Genomic DNA, 21,001 nt, shown 5'->3' with positions numbered 1-21,001 from the left:
TGTTAGTCTATAAGGTGCCACGGGACTCTTTGCTTTTTATATGATACAAGTGTCTCAAGCAGCCATCTGGATTCTAATCATAGAAATGTAGGGCTGGAAGAGAACTTGAGAAGTCATCAAGTCCAGCCACTTGTGCTGTGGCAGGACCATGTAAACCTAGACCATCCCTGACGGGTGTTTGTCCAACTTTTTTTAAAAGCTTCAAATGATGGGGACTCCATGACCTCCCGTGGAAGCCTATTGCAGAGCTTAACTACCCCTATGGTTAGAAAGTTTTTCCTAATATCTAACCTAAATCTCCCTTGCTGCAAATTAAGCCCATTACTTCCTGTCCTACCTTCAGTGGACATGGAGAACAATTGATCAGCCTTTATAACAGCCCTTAACATATTGGAAGACTGTTATCAGGTCGCCCCTTGGTCTTCTTTTCTCAAGACTAAACATGCCCACTTTTTTTCAGCCTTTCCTCACAGGTGACGTTTTTCTAAACCTTTTTATCATTTTTGTTGCTGTCCTCTGGATTTTTTCCAGTTTGTCCCTGTCTTTCCTAAATTGTGGTGTCTAGAACTGGGGTCTCATCAGTGCCAAGTAGAGCAGGACAGTTAACTCCTGTGTCTTACATACCACACTCCAATTAATATACCCCAGAATCATATAAGCCTTATTTGCATCACACTGATGATTCGTATTCAGTTTGTGGTCCATAATAACCTTGAGATCCTTTTCAGCAGTACTACCATCTAGACAATTATACCCCATTTTGTATTGTGCATTTGATTTTTTCCTTCCTCTAGTGAAGTACTTTGCACTTGTCTTTATTGAACTTCATCTTGTTGAATTCAAACCAATTCAACTTGCCATGGTCATTTTGAATTTTAAACCTGTTGTCCAAAGTGCTTGCAACCCCTCCCAGCTTGGTGTCATCTGCAGACTTTTTCCGCATACTCTCTGTTTCATTACCAAGTCATTAATGAAAATATTGAATAGTACTGGACGCAGGACTGACCTCTGTGGGACTCCACTAGATATGCCCTCCCAGTTTGACAGCAAACCATTGATAAGTACTCTTTGAGTACAGTCTTTCAATCAGTTGTGCACCTACCTTATATTAATTTAATCTAGACCACATTTCCCTAGTTTGCTTATGTATTTGAATAATGTGTAACATTTTTAATTAGAGAATTTTTTTTCTTTTTTCTTCTAGTTTACACCTTATCTGTTTATGCCATATTCCCTATATAAAGACTATACTTGGGTACATGTATTTAACCATGCATATTTCATTCTTCTTTATTCAAAACTCTTTTCTCAGATGTATACAAGCTTTCTGTGCTTCTAACGGTAGTTTAAATTTCATAAGTACATGCACTGAGCTGTGAATGCAACTTGAGGTTTCTATGCAAACTTGAATATAAATGTTCCAACCCTGATTTGCATGTGCACCAGTCAGAGGTATGCAAAAATGTACATACTTTTGAAGATGGCTCACTGTTCACTTCAAAGATGATCAGATGCTATACTTTATTTTACTTATTCAACCTTTTTCTAGCTTTTCCCCCTCCATTTTCAAAGTCTGCCATTCTTGATGTTCATTGCCATACCATCAGAGGAGTCTACCCTCAATTTTACTATTAAACCTAATTACAACGAAATCATTGTTGCCAATTGGAGCTTTTACATTTACTTGTTAATTTCTCCTTGTAAATCAAGAATGGCATTCTTGCTTGCAAGTACAAAATATGCCTATATAAAAATCCCATAAATGGCTTTTTCAGATCCTAGCAGAATGTGCATTTTTGCCCATTAATATACGGGTAGTCTAATTATTAGCAGTATTATTATTAGCAGCAAATTTTTCAGTTTCCTTACCTTTTGAAACATACTAAATTCCTGTGATTCTCATCTCAAATGACCATTGTCTTAAAGCAATTTAAAAGAGTTTGCCTGCAAATGTGTTTTTGTTTATAGGACTCTTAAGTATTTCTGCTGTCATGAGTGAAGCTGAAATTGTATCATTTAGGTTTGTTCGTTTAGGCTTAGTTTAATAAATGGAACCAAAGCTATATTAGCTGCACATAAGCTCACCTGTGATAAACGTACCTGATCATTCAATTGCACTGTTGTTCCAGTCAACTGCCAGCTTTTTCATGAGCAGGCATTGTTAATGAGAAACTTTATATCCAGTTTGATCACTCCAATGTATTATTCTTTCTTGCAATTTTCTATGAAGGTCCCAATCCATTGGTTCAAGTTTGTTCTGCTTTATCAGATGAACCTTCATTACAAAGTGGTGGATCTGAAGTTCCTGTTTGTAGAACTGTATTGAGGCAAACTGTTGAAACAAACACATCACCATTTTCTCCAGTATGCTACAATCAGGAAGGCAATCAAACCTCAAGGAGCAGTATGAATCCTGATAAAATTCCTGAGGACTGTGCAGAGTATACTTCTGCCGAGTGTAGTGATCTGAATGGTCAGAATGGAATTGCTTTTGTAAACATTGACTCCTATGAGCCAGATAGCAGTGATGGAGAGGATGATGGTGGACAAGTTGATTTTTCCTTAGCAAAAGAGGAAGCAGGCTTATTTCAGGAAACACTGGATCACATGCTTTCTGAGTTGGAGAAAGAGGTAGAGTCCTTCAGTGGCATACAGTCACGATTGTCTACTTTTAATCATAATGCTTCTAGAGAAGTTTCTGAAGAACAAGGACCAGTGCCTTCAATGAGATATAGCATAGACTCAGATCTTGGCCATCGAAATAATAGGACATTTAAAAAATCACCTGCTGAAGATGAAGTTATAGGAAAAAATAACTTAAGTTGTAGTGCCAGTTGTGAAACACAACAGAGAAAAATTATAGCTGATGTTGCCATCAGGACCCCTGTAGGGATTTGTAATGAACTGAATACCAGTGATGGCAAGACTGACCAAGGAAATTCACCTGAACTGGTAGTGAGACCTAAAGTTAGAAAACAAAATGCTACAAACCCGTTGGATAGAAAAAAGCTTACTAGTGATGATGAGGCGAAAAGCAGTACTAGAAGGAGGAGTGAAATTTTCGAAGCCCAGCAAGGCAGTGCAGAACATGCCTTGAGAAATAGCAAAGAAAAAATGAATTCCAGTATGTTCTTTGACCCAAGAGACTATGAAGGTACTCAAAAGAAAACAGAAAATGATCTAAAAAGTAATGTAACCACCCAAGAGAGAACATCTGTAGTAGATGATAGTGCTTTCTGGGATGAATTTGAAGATTGCACCAGGCATTTACCTAGTTCCAACAAAGATGAAGACAGGTAAGATTTTTAATATATACAGTATTGTAGCATCTTAAGTTTGTAAAAATAATATACTAATCTGAATAACTTTAGCAGCTATTAGAGGGTAGTAGTGGTTTAAAAAAGGCAAAGTATCCGGGGAATGAATATATAAAATGGCAAAACAAAAAATTGCTCTCTAAATTGTTTGTGACCTTGTCATGAGTTGCCATCTTTCTCCTCCTCAAATTGCTGTGCAATATTAATATCTGCTGCTGTACCGAAACCCAGAAATGCATCATTGCATATAGGGTTTTTTAATTTTAAAATATTAACCAGCCCGTTTTTCATTCCACTAATATGTAAGGTATTTGTGCTTCAGTCAAAATCGATCATTTAAAACTACATTGAATTATAATTTTCTTTATACAGTTATTTGTAGAGAAAGATTACTGAATACTATTTGTAATTTCCTGCTGTAGAATAATTTCTTTTAAAAGATGTGCAAGGTAATGTAGAGAGGGAGACTTAACTGCTACAGTTGTGTATTGTACTAGGAGGTTTTAGATGTCTGAAAAACTGACATTTCTGCTATGTTTCAGTGTCTCCATTCTGTATTCAGTCCAAAGTGTACTGTAAACTAAAGCCCTCCACATACCATGGGACTCTTAGTCTTAGGCAGAAACATAGGTTAACATCCTGCATTCCAAAACAAAATATTTTGAAGATTGGTTGTGGAAATGCAGTTGGGTGAAGTAAGCATTTTGTTTTTGAAAGCCTATTTTGGAAGTCCTCTGTAGTAGCCTATATAACAAGGGTGGCCAAACTGTGGTTTGTGAGCCACGTGCGTCTCTTTGCCATTGAACTGCGGCTCGTGGAGCCCCCCATTCTCCACCTACCAGAAAGGGGGGGTGCGGGTGGGGAGTTCAGGACCTCTGCCTTATAGTGGGGTGGTGGGGTAGAGATGCCTGCTGGGGCTTGGGGCTTTAACAGGAGTGAGGCTGAAGCCCCGAGCCTCAGCAGGCACCTCCCGCAGGGCTGAAGCCCCAAGCCCCAACAGGTGCGCCCCAGCTCTCTAACTTATGAAGATTGTTGTATGTGGCTCAGAGGGTCAGTAAGTTTGGCCACTCCTGCTATATAACTTTTAGAAGACGTCTCCTTCTTTCCATAGCTTTTGACTAGTTTCACTGCCAGTCAATGTAGGCAGCTGTAGACTGAAATTGATGAATATCTTGTATGTTGCACTTTTCTTTTTCACTCTTTAGTTTGCCTGTGTACAGCAGCAAACTAATGGTTACTGTAGCATGGCAAATCTCCAGCAAATCCACCATGCATAAGCATCTTATGCTGTGAGTAAATCTTAAATGTTACAAAATGCATAAAATGTAATTTCTGTATTTGAGAATGACACATAGTATTAGCTTTTTAATTTACGCTTGTAAGAAAGACCAACTGCTGATATAATTCTCATTGAAGTTTTAATGATCATACTTATCTGCAAGAACTATAAATAGAAGAAATATCCATAGCTAGATAAAAACATAGGTGTAGTACCCAAAGGAGGAAGAATTCTAAAATGATTACTAAATTGTTGAGATCCTAAAATCTTTTTAAAATAGTCCTTCAACTTGTTGCTGTATTTTTTTATAAAGATATTAACTACCAAAACGACATTAATGGAACATTGCCTCATTGTATTAAATTTAAAGACAGAGTTAAGGTTCACAGGCCATCCATAATCGTGCAGTTGAGGAATTGAGTCACTATGGGTAACATTTTCAAAACCACTTAAGTCCCACTAACTTTTAATGGGACTTAAGTGGTTTTGAAAATGTTACCCATAGTGACTCAAGTCCCATTAAAAGTTAGTGGGACTTAAGTGCTTTTGAAAATGTTACCCAAAGAAGTTAAGCAGCATGGCCAAAATAACTTAAGTCTTTGGCAGAGCTGGAAATAGAAATCAAATCTCTAGAGGTCCAATTTTCAGTGCATTTAACCACAGATCTAATCTTCTCTCTTGATATATAATTGACCTTGTATTTTTTTACTACTTTATGCTCCTTGGCCAGACCCATTTACCAGTTCACATTTTTACCACTTATGAGGGATTTACAGTATGAAAAATTGTCTGCATAAACTCTTGTAACTAAAATATTGCAAGAGAATGAAATCTTCAAGGCCTTGTAAATGGATTCAAAAGGTCAAGCCTTTTATTTAATGCCTTTGGGCGGACTTATGAGGAATACTAACATGAGGGAGGATGGGAATAACCTGTAACAGTTATTCTTCTTCTGTTATGTGTTAGGGCAGATCCCACTCTAGATACAGATGTGCCTCATGTATGCAAAACTAGAGTTTTTTTAATAGCATCTGTCAGGGCTATGCATGTGTCCTCTGCTGCCTCATGCTCCCATACAAGGGCATAAAGGGTAGGGGAGCCGCAATACATAGCAGCAAGATAGAACCTAGCTGATGGCTGACTCACTAGGCTTCAGCTCTGGCTAAATTTCTCTAATGCTTCTTCAAGCACTCTGAAATGCCTCAGAGCTATCTTTATTCTGTATTACCTAGTCTGGTCTAGCATTTGTCAGATAGAAGTTGCTTGCAGACCCTCCTGTACAACCACTTTCCCATACATAGCTTTTTTTGTGGGCTGTTAGAATGGTTGGCTCAAAACTTTCAGGCTAGTAGACAGCTAGTTCCACTGAAAGACAGGTGCAGCAGGTGCCTGTTCTTGGGAGAGTCTTGCATCAAAGCATGTGCTTTGACTGTCTTTCATTTTCTGAAATGACCTGCAAATTGAGGGATGCAAGGCTGAAGCTCCATCTTCTGGAGCAATCTCAGAGTGGGACTGGATCCAGAAGAGCCAAGCTTGAACATCCCTCTGACAGTCAAGCCCACATCTTCCAGCCCTCCATTTGTTAGCAGGTGACTCCAGAGATCTCTGCAGAGAAAGTAGCAGCAAAGCCCAAGATGGATTGGTATTAGCATTGACACTAGTATTGACCCTGACTTTAAAATTGACACCTCAGATGTTGGAGCAAAGTGTTGAAAGTGGGAACTCCAAGTACTTGGACAGGAGCTCTAGAAGGAACTCTGTGTACTCTCTTATAAAGAGGGACACTGGAATATATCACAAGACAATCCAGCCAAATCATGTACTGTGTTGATGACAGGGCAGAAAAGAGCAGACTGTGCTTCAAGAGTTCAGAGCTGTTTAGTGAATGGATAGTGTTCTATGTTCACTGAAAAATGTCAGTGTCCCTAACCTCTCTGGGGAGCTGCATTCCCCCACCCTATCAAAAATCCTTCAACCATCATACCAGCAGACACTGTGTACCCATTCTACCAGAGAGAGAGAACCTGGCCAGGAAATTCACAGGTATAACATGAGGTGTCAGTCCTCCATGACCTTGCCCCCAGACTTCTCTGCAGCAACCCGCCAGCAAATTTGATGGGATGGTTGAGAGTTGCATAGAAATGAGTGCACAGAGAATGACCTTTGGAAGCTTCATCACCCCATTCCCCCAGGTGTGATCTGTTGATAACGTAAGACAGATGCGTATGGGAGATCATAGCCCATGGCTACCCCATACAATCCATTGCTTACCCCCTTCCCCATTCCTCTTTAGGGATCCTTCTCACAAAAGCCTATTACAAACAGGAGTGACCAGATTGCTTCATCTAGCAGCTATAGGGGAGGTTCCTCAAGAATACAAAGGAAGAGATGTCTGCTTCCACTATAACCTTAAGCCAGAGGGGGTATTTGTCCTGTCCTAGACCTGAGGACACTCAAGATATACATATGCCATCTCAGGTTCAGGATTGTAATACTTGCTTCCATCATGTCATCAGTCCAAGCCCAAGACTGGTGCATGGTTCTTTACTTGCAGGTAAAGACGCATACTTCCATTTGCCATCCACCTGGTCCACAGGAAATACCTAAAATTCACAGTGGGGCCAAACCATTGCTAGTACAGAGTTCCACCCTTTGGACTCTCTGGCGCATTAAGAGTGTTTGCCGAGTGTTGAGCTGTAGTAGTAGCAGTGCACCTGTGGAAACTAGAGTGTTTTCCTGTGTCTAGATTGGCCGGTCTGAGACAGGTCCTAAGAGGAGGCTGAAGCAGCCCTGAATCACATCCTCTTCTTTCTCTCACAGATGGGACTCCTGGTGAACTATGAGAAGCTATCTCTCAGACCAGTGCAGATGCTAAGAGTTCCAAAGAGTGTGACTTCACTTAAGTGAAAGCCTTCTCCTGGTTTCAAGACAATCGAAAACTACATATGAATGTCTTGAAATTGAGAGTCATCCTACTGGCTTATGAGGTGGTCCTACCAGTCCTTTGAAAGTTAGTGGTGCAGATCGTGAGAGACAGCTTATCAGCTACACACTATATAAACAAGCAGAAGTCACTCAATCATTCCCTCTCTGCCTGGAAGTGATTGAGTCTGGAAATGGTGCTATCAGCATGGGGTGACTCTAATAGTTTTCCATCTAGTGGAGGTTTACAATGCCCTGGCTGACTTCTAGAGCAAGAATGTGATTGCATGAATGGTCAGTGCAAAATCAGTCCTGGAATTGTTATTCTGCCAATGGAGAACTTGCACTATAGACCTTTTCACCATGATGGACAACACCAACCATAACGTGGTGTGAACTCCAGTTCCTGTCTGGATGCCTTTCTACTTTGGTGGTTTGAAGTACTACTGTATGCCTTTCCAACAATCCCCAGGATCGTTATCTAAGATCAGATTGGTCAGAGCTATGGTCGTCATCATACCCCCCCTGCCTGTCTGAGGTAGTTGTGGCTGTCAGATCTCCTGCATCTGACCTGCAGCTTCCTCCTGCCCCAATGCCTTCCCATCTGTCCAGAAACAGCCTGGCAGAAGTAGGGTCAAATATTGTACCTGGACCCACAACCGTTGCATCTAAGAGCCTGGCTGTTGGGTGGTTGAGTAGGACTGAGAGAGACTGTTCATTGTAGGACCAGGAGATTCTTCTACAGAGTCAGAAGCCCTCCACCAAGAAGACATATTCTTCAAAGTGGAAAGATTTTCCATATGGGCAGTGCAAAATGATATGAACCCAGTTGAGATCCTGATAGCCAAGATTCTGGATTACAATAGTGCTCCTGAAGCAAGGAGGAGTAGCCTTTAGGTCCCTTAAAGTCTATCTGGAAGCAATATACAGAGAGCCACATTCCAATACAGTCATACTTGGTCTTTCACGCCCTGTGATGTCTAGATTCCTCTAGAGCTTTCTCCATACCTGCCCTCTAGTTTGAGACCCTGCTACCTGTGAGCTTAATGTTGTTCTCTTACAGCTTATTTAAGCCATTAGCGGAATGCTTGTTATATCATCTCCACCATCAGGACTGTCTTCTTCGTAGCTATTACATCAACTTGAAGAGTCAGTGAACTGCAAGTTCTCATTCTGCCATTCTTTCACATGGGCAAAGTGGTGATGAGAGCACACTCTAAATTAATCCCTAAAATGGTCTCTCAGAATTCCACCTGAACTAGTCCGTCACCTTGCCAGTCTTCTTCCCAAAGCTGCACTTGTTGCCAAGAGGAAAGAAGCTTCATACTCTGGATGTATTTAAGGCTCTGCTTTATTACATCAATAGGACTAAAGATGCCCCCCTCAATTTTCTCCACACCTCTTTGTGTTGACCAAATGTGGTGCATCAAAAGGTCAAACTGTCTTGTCTTGGAATCTCTATGTGGATTTCAAAATGCATTTCAGCCTGCTACAAGTTGTCCGGCAAGCCTCTGCCTCCAAATATCAAGGCACGTTCCACCCGGACACAGGCAGTGTCTCCGGCCTATTTCAGAAATATGCTGATCTTTGAGATCTGTCAGGCAGCCATATGGAGCAACCCCGGAGACTTTTTGGAAACATTATGCACTTGACGGGGCTACATGACTGCCAGGACAGATGCCAAGTTTGAAAAAGCAGTACTTGAATCTCTGTTTGATACAACCGAAACCTTGACTCTTGCCATCTGGGGAGGATGCTATTCACCTAGGGTGAGATCCACACTGACACATACTCAAAGAAAATACAGTGACTTTCCCTACAGTAACTGTGTGGTTCTTCGAGATGATGTATTCAGTGTGGATTCCACGATCCACCCTCCATCCCAGTTTTTCTGAGTCCTTAGCTATACAGGCTTTGAATTGCGAGGGCACTGAGGGAGAGTTGTGACTGTCCCACTCTTTATGCCCTTGTATGGGAGCACGAGTAGGCATGAGACACGTTCAAGGCCCTGACAGACATGGCTATTCAAAAAATCCAGACTGCTGTGTATGGTGCTCATGTACACCTAGAGTGGGATCTGCACTGACTACACCATCTTGAACCACAGTTATTGTAGGTAAGTAACTGTATTTTACTTTCAAGGTTATACTATTGCATAACCTTCTTTTCCACAGTGCTGCTACTATAGATGTGGTGAGTAACTACATTTATATAATTTAAGCATTGGCTCCCAGGAGGCAATCTGTCTCTTTGCCTCTTTGTAGAATGGTAGGGAGGGAAAAATATATAGACCACATGCTTATGAATATTGTCTTAGTGATAATGGTAATAAATGAACCATTAAATAATAAGCACATGTGTTTTAAACTACAAATACTAGCTCTTCACTTTTGTTTCAGCTCTGCTATTGCTGTTACTGATGAGCATCCTGTAATAGGGCTTGGGGAAGGCCATATACCATCAACAAAATAGTGTAACTGACTCCATATGCTATAGTGTCAAACATGTAAAACAAACCACATGAGAGTGAGTTTTGGTTTTACTATAGTAACTTGAACTTGTGACACTAATGGATACAAACTTTTGTTTCAAGTTGACATTTCCCCATTAAAACTGGGCTTCTACCACCTTAAGTCAATTTTTGCCCCAAGTGGATTTCTCCATACAGGGAGCTACTACTATGAATTTTTTTTAATTTTTAATGGTGTGACCTTTTTCTTGGTGCCCTAACTTAGCTAGGTCTCAGCTGTTTGCCCTTAATCTTTGGATTTGGACTCTGGATATTATTATAAGAGCTCATGCCAGAATCTTTCAAGTGGCTGAATGGGTAGAAGAGCAGAGTCATCCTAGAAAGCCCTTGTGACGGGTTGAATCACAGAACCCCCCTTGGGAACTGCCAAGTGATGTGCCAAGACTACTTCTGCCCCTGCTTTCCCTGCCAGCTTGGGACCCCAGCACCCTGACTTGCTGGATCAGACATGCCCGTCTGCTCCAACATAGACTCAGGGTCTGAATTACTTACCCTGAAGCTGCAGACTTAACTGAAAGCAGCTTACAGAAGTGTTCTTGTCTTTTACACTCAGAGGCCCAACTCCCAATGGGGTCTAAACCCAAATAAATCTGTTTTACCCTGTATAAAGTTTATACAGGGTAAACTCATAAATTGTTCGCCCTCTAACACTGATAGAGAGATATGCACAGCTGTTTGCCCCCTCCCCCTTGTCTTTACAGCATTCTCTCTGGACTTATCAGATTTCTTTTTCAAATGGGATATTGTTGAACTTCTACCTGCTGTTTTATTGGTGACTCTTGAAGACAATTTGAATTGACATTCCAGTTTATGGAACTATTTCCTCTGGGGAATAACTATTCATAGATCAGTTGGACAGTTAGATGTATTTATCTATTTATGGGACTACTCCCAAGGGGCTTCTAACTTTACTGGACACCTACTGGTTAGCTTTTATTTACCATTGTAGTTTCAGCATGCATGACCAGAGCCAGTATAAAACGGTGGATGTCTCTTTTGGGGGGAGAATAGGGGATAAATAAATGTACAGATCCTGCAACATCTTTTCCTCAGCTTGCATTTATCACGTATAGCTTCCAATGTACTGTGCTATTTGGTTAAACATGTTCTTCAGCAAATTCTGTCAGCATGATTATGTACTATTAGAAGGAAACTTAATTCTCCATTAATTCTCCATTTCCCCAAATAAGTTTGAGGGCGGGAAGAAGGTAAAATTTCAAATGTCAACTTCATAATGATTTGCAGACTAAATCCTGCTCTGCAGCTGTCCCAGGACGGCCTGTGTCTTAAATAAGAAGACATTTTCTCCATCAGATTACAGACTCTCTCCTTGCCTATCCATTATAGTTTCCTGTGATTTGTTATTGAATGACATACTCCATTATCTCTGCTTTGATCTAGGCAGGTGTCCTCTGTCCCCAGAGGCAAAAGATCCAAGAGCTTTGCAAATTGCTTTACAGAAGGTGCTGTTTGACAGGTTATGTAGCCTACTTCTGGAGATTCAGCTAATGCCTCTACAATGTTAATGCTACTATAAGCCATGAGAGTAACATCCAGTCAGACACCATCTACTGTGCTCCTTTACTGCACTATGTTGTGGGTGAAAGTTAAACTTCCTCAATCTTTACCCTTTTCTCAGGAAAAACTTCTCTGCCATTGGTTCTTTTAGACCAGGCGTGGGCAAACTTCTTGGCCCGAGGGCAACATCTGGGTATGGAAATTTATGGCAGGCCATGAATGCTCATGAAATTGGGAGTTGGGGTGTGGGAGGGGGTGAGGGCTCTGGCTGGGGATGCAGGTTCTGGGGTGGGGCCAGAAATGAGGCATTCAGGGTGTTGGAGGGGGCTCCGGGCTGGGGCAGGGTGTTGGGGTGTGGGGGGGAGGGGTCCAACTGGGGTGCAGGCTCTGGGGTGGGGCTGGGGATGAGGGGTTTGGGGTGCAGGAGGGTGCTCTGGGCTGGGACCGAGGGGTTCAGAGGGCAGGAGGGGATCAGGGCTGGGGCAGGGGGTAGGGGTGCAGGAGGAGGTCAGGGGTGCAGGCTCTGGGCGGCGCTTACCTCAAGCAGCTCCCAGAAGCAGTGGCATGTGTCCCTCTCCCCCCCCACCCCGGCTCCTATGAGGAGGTGCGGCCAGGCAGCTCTGCGCACTGCCCTAGCTGAAGGTGCCACCCCTGCAGCTCCCATTGGCCACAGTTCCCTAATGGGAGCTATAGGGGTGGTGCTTGGGGCAAGGGCAGTGTGTGGAGCCCCCTGACTGCCCCATGTGTAGGAGCCAGAGGGGGGACATGCCACTATTTCTTGGAGCCGTGTGGAGTGGGGCAAGCCCCCTACTCTGCTCCCTGAAGGAGCCCCGGAGCGGGGCAAGCCCCAGACCCCACTCCCTGGAAGGAGCTGGAGGACCGGATTAAAACGTCTGGAGGGCCTGATGTGGCACCAGGCCGTAGTTCGCCCACCCCTGTTTTAGACCCATGCACCTAATAATCTTCAGTTTTTTCTCCTGTTCCTTCAATTTAGATGTCTCATTCACATATAGAGATTATTTTTAAAAGTACCAAATAGTGTTTAGAAGTGGAGGATCAATGTCTGGGTGTGAAGTCTTGCATGCTATGGAAATGAGGCCATTGCCACTCGTATCCTTCTGGCTCCTCTCAAGCGTCTTGCCATCCTTTTCTATTCCCAGGGCAGCAAGAGAAAGGGTTCTTATGTAGTATCTGGAGTGAATATTTTGAAGGTATTTCATGGACTCTGCAAACATGGATGGAGGAGGGAAAAATGAAAAATAGTGCGAAATAATATGGACATGGTTTTTAAAAATCATAGTGTTATAAGAAGATAAACAAATCCTCCTTTTTATAAAGAAGCAACAGCTTTTATTCATGATGGTAAGATACATGAATGGTACAAAATGAATGTATTTCAGAAATATTGTTTATATTTAGAAACAGTTCTCTACCCTTTTCATGAAATAGCTAATAATGGATTTTAACTTTGGCTTTTATTTATTTATTTATTTATTTTTGAACCTGTCAATACTTTAAACACAACATTAACTTGTCTCAAATTGCAGTTCTGAATGCAGTGATGGGGAGTGGTCTGCATGTTTGCCCTCCTATTTTGCTGCTACAGAAAAAGACCAATCCTCCAGTGATGAAAGCTGGGAGACTCTGCCAGGCAGGGAGGAACGTGAACCTGAAGTGCAGAGCAACAGCAGTGGCCTAGAAGAGGAAAACACAGACTTCTGTTTCCAAGGCGGGTATGTTTATTTTTGTATTTCAGAAAGTGATTTCTACTAATAAGTGAGAATTAGTAATATGATGTGTACTCAACAGTATATTTAATTGTTGCCATTTTAAGTAAATCTTAATTTACCAGCAGTTACTATGGTTGTATCAGAAAGAATGCAGTATTTGCATATATTTAGACTAGGAAATAACTCTGGTGTTTCATACAGACCCACTGTTGGTAATAGTTGACTTCTGAATGATAGCTATAGTAATACTGTAATGCTATTGAGAAATACTGATGATTGCACAAGCAACAAAAGAGACTTACTAGACTAAAACAGCGAGAGTGGATTCTCTATTATCTTTGTCCAAATTCATTGTAATGAACACTCTTCTTCTTTACATATATTTCCTGCTTTTCAGATACCTTCTCCTACAAATCTACTTCCATGGTTTTCTGTCCAATTCTCTTTACCTGGTTGCTCTTCCTCCTCTGGTCATGGAATTTGCCATCATCAGTTCTTTGTTTATTCAGTCATATGTGTCAATAACTGTTGCAACTTTGTTCTTCAAAGCAAACTTTGGAGGCTTCCAGCTGAGACCTCTCCTCTGAACCAGTTGGTATTATTTCTTAATTGACTAGAGAGTTCTTCCTTGAGCGACAGTAGTCACTCCCAGTTCTTCTACTGTTCCACACTCTCAGGTCCTTCTTGCCTAGGGAAATCACTACCATTAGGGTATCTCTGTTCTGGCCTTCATAAATTTCAGGTTTAATGAATTAGCACAGCTTTGCAAAAATACTGTTTAAAAACTTACCAGTCCAGACACAAGATCTTTTCTGCCTTTGCAACATTGATGGTGGGAGAACCTGACATTTTATTCACTTGTCAAATAAATCACTCGCCCTGGGAGATTACACATTTGAAAGGTTATTCACTGTATATTTTTGGGTGAAAGTGTGTGGCTTTCCATTACACTTTTTAGTCTGTTAAATAATATTATGTGTCAAGAATTTTGAACGAGTGCCTAAATTTGGTTACTTATATCTATTTGTAGGAATCTAAATCAGAATGGCCTGATTTCACAGTCTTTGATGATTGCAAGTGTTCAACACTTCAAAAATAATAATTTAGATGATTTAGATGCCTAAATATGGCTATAGGTGACCAAATATAGGCACTGATGTTTGAAAAAGTTGATCTTTATACTCTTTTTTTTTTTTTTTTTAAATAATTGGTACAGCTTATATAGTGCTGCTATATTAGTGACAATAATAGTGTGGTGAATAATTTACTAAATCAACATTTCTCAAACTGATCTGCAAAGCTGTTTCTGTCACAATGGTTAAGCATGTGCAATTGAAGTAAGAGGTAATTCTGTATTCTAGAAATTTCATTTGTGTCTGAAGAAGTCTTCGGGAATAGGGGTCTGTTTTGTTCCTGTATGACTCTGTGTCCAGGTTGCTGTGCAGGAATTTGCCTATTAATTAGTCTTTTAGTGTTTTTTCCACTGTAAATTCAAACCTGATCAAACTTACTGACAAAAAATAAATTGTAAAACTTGAAAAACAGATAGTAACACTCTTCGAGGCAATTTGGAGAGATTAGAGCAGAGTGGGATGTAGGGAATAAAGGGATATTTGGTACTAATAAATACTGGCTCTAAATCCAGAAAGAAGAAGTAAATAGTAGAGATACTGTATCAGATTAGGAACATAAATCCACTTTAATACTACTTAGTTATTTTATTTTAATCTCTTAATGGTGCTATATAGAATGTTTTCTGTTAATCAAGAACTTAAGGTGTTGAAAGTGTATGAGATTTGAAAGTTGCAAGGGAAGTGTACTCTAAGGTGGATATTTAGTTTAACAAGGAGTCTGTAATATACAATCTCTTAAATAAAGCTGTGATTTTTCTCTTAGAGGTTATTGGTGGCCCGGGCAGGGGGAGAAGGAGTTTTTTTGATAAAAGCACAAATATCTCATGAGTGACAGTGAAACTATCTTTTGTGTTCTGTGCAGGGCAGGGCATTTCTTGTGTATTTGTCTAAAATATGTTAAATCTGGATTGAAAACTCAAACAACATTTGAGCATTTACTGTTTTTTTCTTTTAACTTAACATTCTGTATTTTTGGCCAGACTTTGTGTCTTCCCAATGTGCCATGGGCTTTTTTGGGTTGTCATAGTTGGAAGATCAGTAAGCATTCGAGGTAGTACTAGAAAAGTCATTGACTATGTAATGCAGAAGGAAATGGATTAAGAAAAACTAGGTAATTTTACCTAGGACATTCACTATAGTGTGCAGCCTTTTAGTCAATAAGGTAACTGAATGCACAAGTCTTTTTCTCTGGAGGTTTTTTCTGTAATTCAAGACATTCAAATTGCACTCTTGAGATCGGTGGCATCAACAAACTGATTGAATTATAATCTTATAATACCCTTGGGAATACATTTTTTCTGTATTTGCTATGTGAAATAGAATAATCATGTGAATATACCCAGTATTTTTTTAGAATAGCTTTCCTGTCTGACAAGCACTAGCGTTCCATTGCTGTGTTGCAAAAGATCGCTTGTGGCCAGCACAGTGCAAGCATTCTGACATGGTAAATTTACCACCTGAATTTTGCTTTTCATCAAAGTAGTGTCTGTGGCTTGTCATGTTGTTCATGTGTACAACAGCCAAACAATACTCATAGTCCTATTTTTAGTGGTGGTCTCTTCAAGGCCTCTGCTTTCACACTTGGTGAATGAATAAAAATGTTGCTTAACTAGCATCGGAGCAGTGGTAATAACCTGTTGCAAACAACTGCTGAGATTTAGTGTGATTTATCCACTTCATATGCTGGATTTTTTCTAAATTGGAATAAAAATATAGACATAAGGGCTTTTATCCTTTCTGTCTGAATCGTAAAACAATTGAAAGAGATTTCTGCATTCTCTTCAGAAATCACACAATTCTGCATTACATAGCCAAGAAGCTGTGACTCTTGCAGTGTGTGTCAGAAGTGAAGATCATATATTTTAAAGACAGTATACAGTACAGTCTTTACAGGGCAGTTACCCTCAATAATTCCCTGATTTGCAGCACACACAAAAAAGTATGGCTGCCACTTTAAAAAAAAAAAGGGGGGGGAGGGGCATGATGTACCTTGTTCATTTCTTTATAAGTTCTTATATTGCCATCATCACTGTAGTATATGAGAGGAGTTTGTGCCCAGTGTGGGGGAGGGGACTACAGGCAGGTGACACCTCAGGGGTTTTATTGGTGTCTGTTCTCTCATATTCAGGTACTTGTATTCAGCCCATCATGGCAATATTGGAGTATCTTCCTGTCCCTACCCCAGTAATGTAGCTTATTGAGTCCCATTCATGCACCTCTGATAGTTGCCGAGATTCCAGGAGAGGCACCACAATTGCAGGAGTTGAGTTGTCTCCTGCTATCTGTCCTCTGCTGCAGATAGAAGGGTTCCTTCTATCTTCTTGCAAGGAATCAGGCTTATTTCTGATTTCTGGGGATGGGGACTCCTGGAGGCTCAATTTTCCATTACAAAAGCACCTTAAAATGCCCATTAATGGCAAGTACACACCTTGACCCTCATTGACTGGCAAAGTGAGTGCTCAGTATAGAGCCAAACTTTTTAATTAAATTTCTTTAAACTCTGTTAAAGACTATCTTACCTGAAAGAACAGGAACGTGGGTGTTGTCAGTATATTCAACTTTATTCTCAGTTATGTATCTAGTAATTTATCAAATTTAATCTTGGTGTCCCTTTAGGTGAAAAATTAATTGAAAACATATAATTCTTTTTAAAAAGTAAGCAAGGGTTTAGGTGTTCTCTAAACTAAGCAAAAAGGTGCTTTTTTCAATTGAGCTAGTTCAAATGTATTGAAAAACTCATTTAACACCAATGTAGACACAGTTTTACACTTTTTAGCTCAACTTCACCTATAATTCAACCAGCTAAAATCAAGCTGAAGGAGTGTGTACGTTCATGTTACATGGAGTTTTCAGTTGAACTAACTTGGTTGAAGAAGGCATCTATTTCTCTACTCTAAGCAAGGCCTTAGAGGCCAGTTGGGATAACTCTGTGGTAACAATTGGCAAATGTTAACTTATTAACGTCTTCTGAACTTCCTCCAAATTGTCACTACCTTTCTAATAAAAAAAATCAGGAATCAGTATGATGTTCAAGGTGCAGTCACTCCAGAACTTAAAATGCAATGTTTTTCCATCTTCTAGCAGATAAAACAGTATCAGGTGACCTAAAATTGGCCCCTGTTAGCTCAAGTAGCTATATGCTTGTGGCAAAAAATGAGGGTGAGCAGATGCTAACTCCAATGCTTTTCCTTTTACTTTGTGCCAAACTACAATGAGATGTGTGCCAACTGTTTAATTGGGCTTGCTTCTAGCAGTTGGAGCTGTGAAGCATCTCATTTTGGCAACAAGAGTGTGTAGTTCTTGGGTTGATGGTGGGTCGAGCTTCTCCTTCTGCTCTCTGACTCCTACTTAATATTTGGATTTCAGAATCATTAAATGTATCGCCTGTTTTCACACGTGACTTGCCAATGGAACAGCTATAGTATACTGATATACTAGTATTCAGAAACCAATAGGAGAACACTTCATTGTCCCTGGACACTCAATAGACTTAAAAGTGGCAATTCTTCAACAAAAAAACTTAAAAAACAGATTCCAACGAGAAACTGCAGAACTGGAATTAATTTGCAAACTGGACACCACCAAATTAGGCCTGAATAAAGACTGGGAGTGGATGGGTCACTACAAAAACTAATTCCCCCCTGCTGGTACTCAGACCTTTTTGTCAACTGTTTGAAGTGGGCCACGTTGATTACATTGAACTCATTAGCACTACAAAAGTGATTTTCCTCCCTTCTTTTCAACTGTTGAGAATAGCCCACTTCCACCTTAATTGAATTGGCTTGTTAGCACTGACATATACACCCCTCCGCCCCCTGGTAAGGCAACGTCTATCTTTTCATGTGCTGTGTATTTATACCCGCCTCTGTATTTTCCACTCCATGCATCTGATGAAGTGGGTTTTAGCCCATGAAAGGTTATGCCCAAATACATTTGTTAGTCTCTAAGGTGCCACAAGGACTCCTCATTTTTGTAGCTGGTAGGTTTTGCATGTCCACCAAAGTAGATTTCAGTTCTCCAAGGATAAGCACCTTATTCGATCAGGTTATGGATGGAAATATAGGAAGCGAAACACCATCAACAGTTTTCAAAATAAGAATGAAAATGTATTTAAAAGATAAACCAAAAGTGAGCATGACACACAGACTGTATTAGATGCTGAAAAAACTAAAATGTACCTTAAATTACTCAGTATTCAACTCTGAAATAACATTTCACTCTCCTATAGCAATTATGATCTGAAAGCACTTTACAAATATCCCAAATTAATTCCATAATATCCCTGCTAGGAGCAGGCAGGTTTTAATCCTAGGTGAAGGATGTTTTAGGCATAGAGACAAAAAGAAGTTTTGCTCGTGGTCATGCAGCAAGTCCAGTTGCAAAGCCAGATAGACTCCTAACTCCAGTCCAGTATACCAATGACTGGACATATGTACTTTTAGTGGGGTAGGACAATTTTAAGTTGTTTTTTGTTTAAAATGTATATTATGCTGACTAGCCTTTACACAATCAATCCAAAAGAGTTATGATCAGAGTACCCCTTTTTTCCCCTATTGTTGATCCTGTACAAAAGTACAAATTTTGGGGCAACAATCAAAGTGTAAATTTTACACAACATATACAAATCTGTCAGTGAGAAAATGGAGTGCCTCTCTCTGCTTGCCTTTTATTAACAGTAGCAAAGGAAATGGAACAGTTTAGTGCTATTCTCCAGACAGGCCAGTTGGCCAGCTTATAATTTTGTCTTTCCAGCTCCACTCTTGCAAGCTGGACTCCTATTCTTGGTCACCAATTCCTTGCTTCCTGGTTCCATGGAACATTTCAAAGATCATGCACTATAATTCAATTAAGTGCCCTCTTGTCGGGAAAGATAGATAGCAAAATTCAGCAGGAAAGTGGGCCCTGGCAGGGCAGGGAGACAAATGCCTGATTCTGTCTGCAACAAAATAGCAAGTTCTGCAGTAAAAATGCTGATTTCCGTAGCATCTTGGGGAAAAGCCAGATTCCATGACCACAGAATTATGACTGTCACTGGGCCCTGATTTTTGGTGAATGGGTCAGGTGATATCTCTTGGAGCTATTGTCTTAGGATCCTGGCAGACATCATTGGATTCAGAGTCTAGTTTTTCTGAGTCTGAGAGTATGTCTACACTGCGAAATTAGGTCGATTTATAGAAGTCGTTTTTTTAGAAATTGGTTTGATATAGTCGATTGTGTGTGTGCCCACTAAACGCATTGTCGACAGTGTGCATCCACTGTACCGAGGCTAGCATCGACTTTCAGAGAGTTGCATTGTGGTAGCTAACCCACAGTTCCCGCAGTCTCCGTTGGCCATTGGAATTCTGGGTTGCACTCCCAATGCCTGATGGGGCAAAAACATTGTTGCGGGTGGTTCTGGGTACATGTCATCAGGCCCCCCCTCCCTCCCTCCGTGAAAGCAACGGTAAAAAATCGTTTCTCGCCTTTTTTCCTGGGTTACCCGTGTAGACGACATACCATGGCAAACATGGAACCCGCTCAGCTCACTGTCACCGTATGTCTCCTGGGTGCTGCTGGCAGATGCGGTACTGCAGTGCTACACAGTAGTGTCCTCTTGCCTTGCCTTGCAGACAGCAGACGGTGCAATACAACTGCTAATCGTTGTCATCATCCTGTGGGTGCTCCTGGCCGACCTTGGTTAGGTGGGTCGGGGGCATCTGGGCAGACATGGGACAAAAATTTCGTCTTTCGGAACGGAGTTCGGATAGCATGGATTCATCTCCCCATACAGCGATCAGATGCAGTACCTCCCATTCAGTCCATGCTGGAGCTCTTTTGCGATTCTGAGACTCCATGGTCACCTGTGCTGATGAGCTCTGTATGGTCACCTGTGCTGATCAGCTCGCCACACTGGCCAAACAGGAAATGAAATTCAAAAGTTCGCGAGGCTTTTCCTGTCTGCGTGGCCAGTGCATCTGAGTTGAGAGTGCTGTCCAGAGCGGTCACAATGGAGCACTCTGGGATAGCTCCATACTACCCCAAATTTGACCCAGCAGGATCAATTTCAGCGCTATTCCCCTTGTCGGCGAGGAGTACAGAAATTGATTTTAAGAGCCCTTTAAGTTGACAAAAATGGCTTCATCGTGTGGACGGGTCCAGGGTTAAATCAATCTAACGCTGCTAAATTCGACCTAAACTAGTAGCGTAGACCAGGGATGAGAGAGGTGCTTTTACAGTCCTTAAAAGAAGTATATATTATTTACATTTACTTTAGCAATGATTTTCTTTAAGTTACAGCTTTTCTAATATTTGTTTGTAGGGAACAGACCTCTTTGGAGGAGGGAGAGATTCCTTGGCTGCAGTACCATGAAGAAATTGAAAGTAGCAGTGATGAGGAAAATGATCCAGTTAGCCATTTTGTGCATCCAGGATTTTTCATGTTGGATGGGAACAACAACCTTGAGGATGACTCTAGTATGAGTGAAGACTTAGATATGGAGTGGAGGTATGCATCTGTGCATAAAAGTGATGGGTTCTCTGTGTGAGATGGTATTAGTAGTTAGTTATTCTGTCATCTTGCACTTCATACTATA

General features: G+C 40.9%; 1 protein-coding gene across 6 annotated transcripts in view; it reads left to right on the top strand.

The window, feature by feature from the left end:
• Nucleotides 1–21,001, top strand: part of PJA2 (praja ring finger ubiquitin ligase 2) — an 81,084-nt gene that overhangs the window by 43,892 nt on the left and 16,191 nt on the right. For all 6 annotated transcript variants that reach the window (XM_045021335.1, XM_045021337.1, XM_045021336.1 and 3 more), the window contains 3 exons: nucleotides 2,231–3,296; nucleotides 13,114–13,299; nucleotides 20,728–20,913. In XM_045021335.1, the coding sequence (XP_044877270.1) occupies nucleotides 2,231–3,296; nucleotides 13,114–13,299; nucleotides 20,728–20,913 (1,438 nt within the window). The remainder of the gene's footprint in view (nucleotides 1–2,230; nucleotides 3,297–13,113; nucleotides 13,300–20,727; nucleotides 20,914–21,001) is intronic.

This window comes from Mauremys mutica, chromosome 6 (genome assembly GCF_020497125.1).
Source record: "Mauremys mutica isolate MM-2020 ecotype Southern chromosome 6, ASM2049712v1, whole genome shotgun sequence".
Lineage (NCBI taxonomy): Eukaryota > Metazoa > Chordata > Testudines > Geoemydidae > Mauremys > Mauremys mutica.
This window is presented reverse-complemented; position numbering and strand designations above follow the sequence as displayed.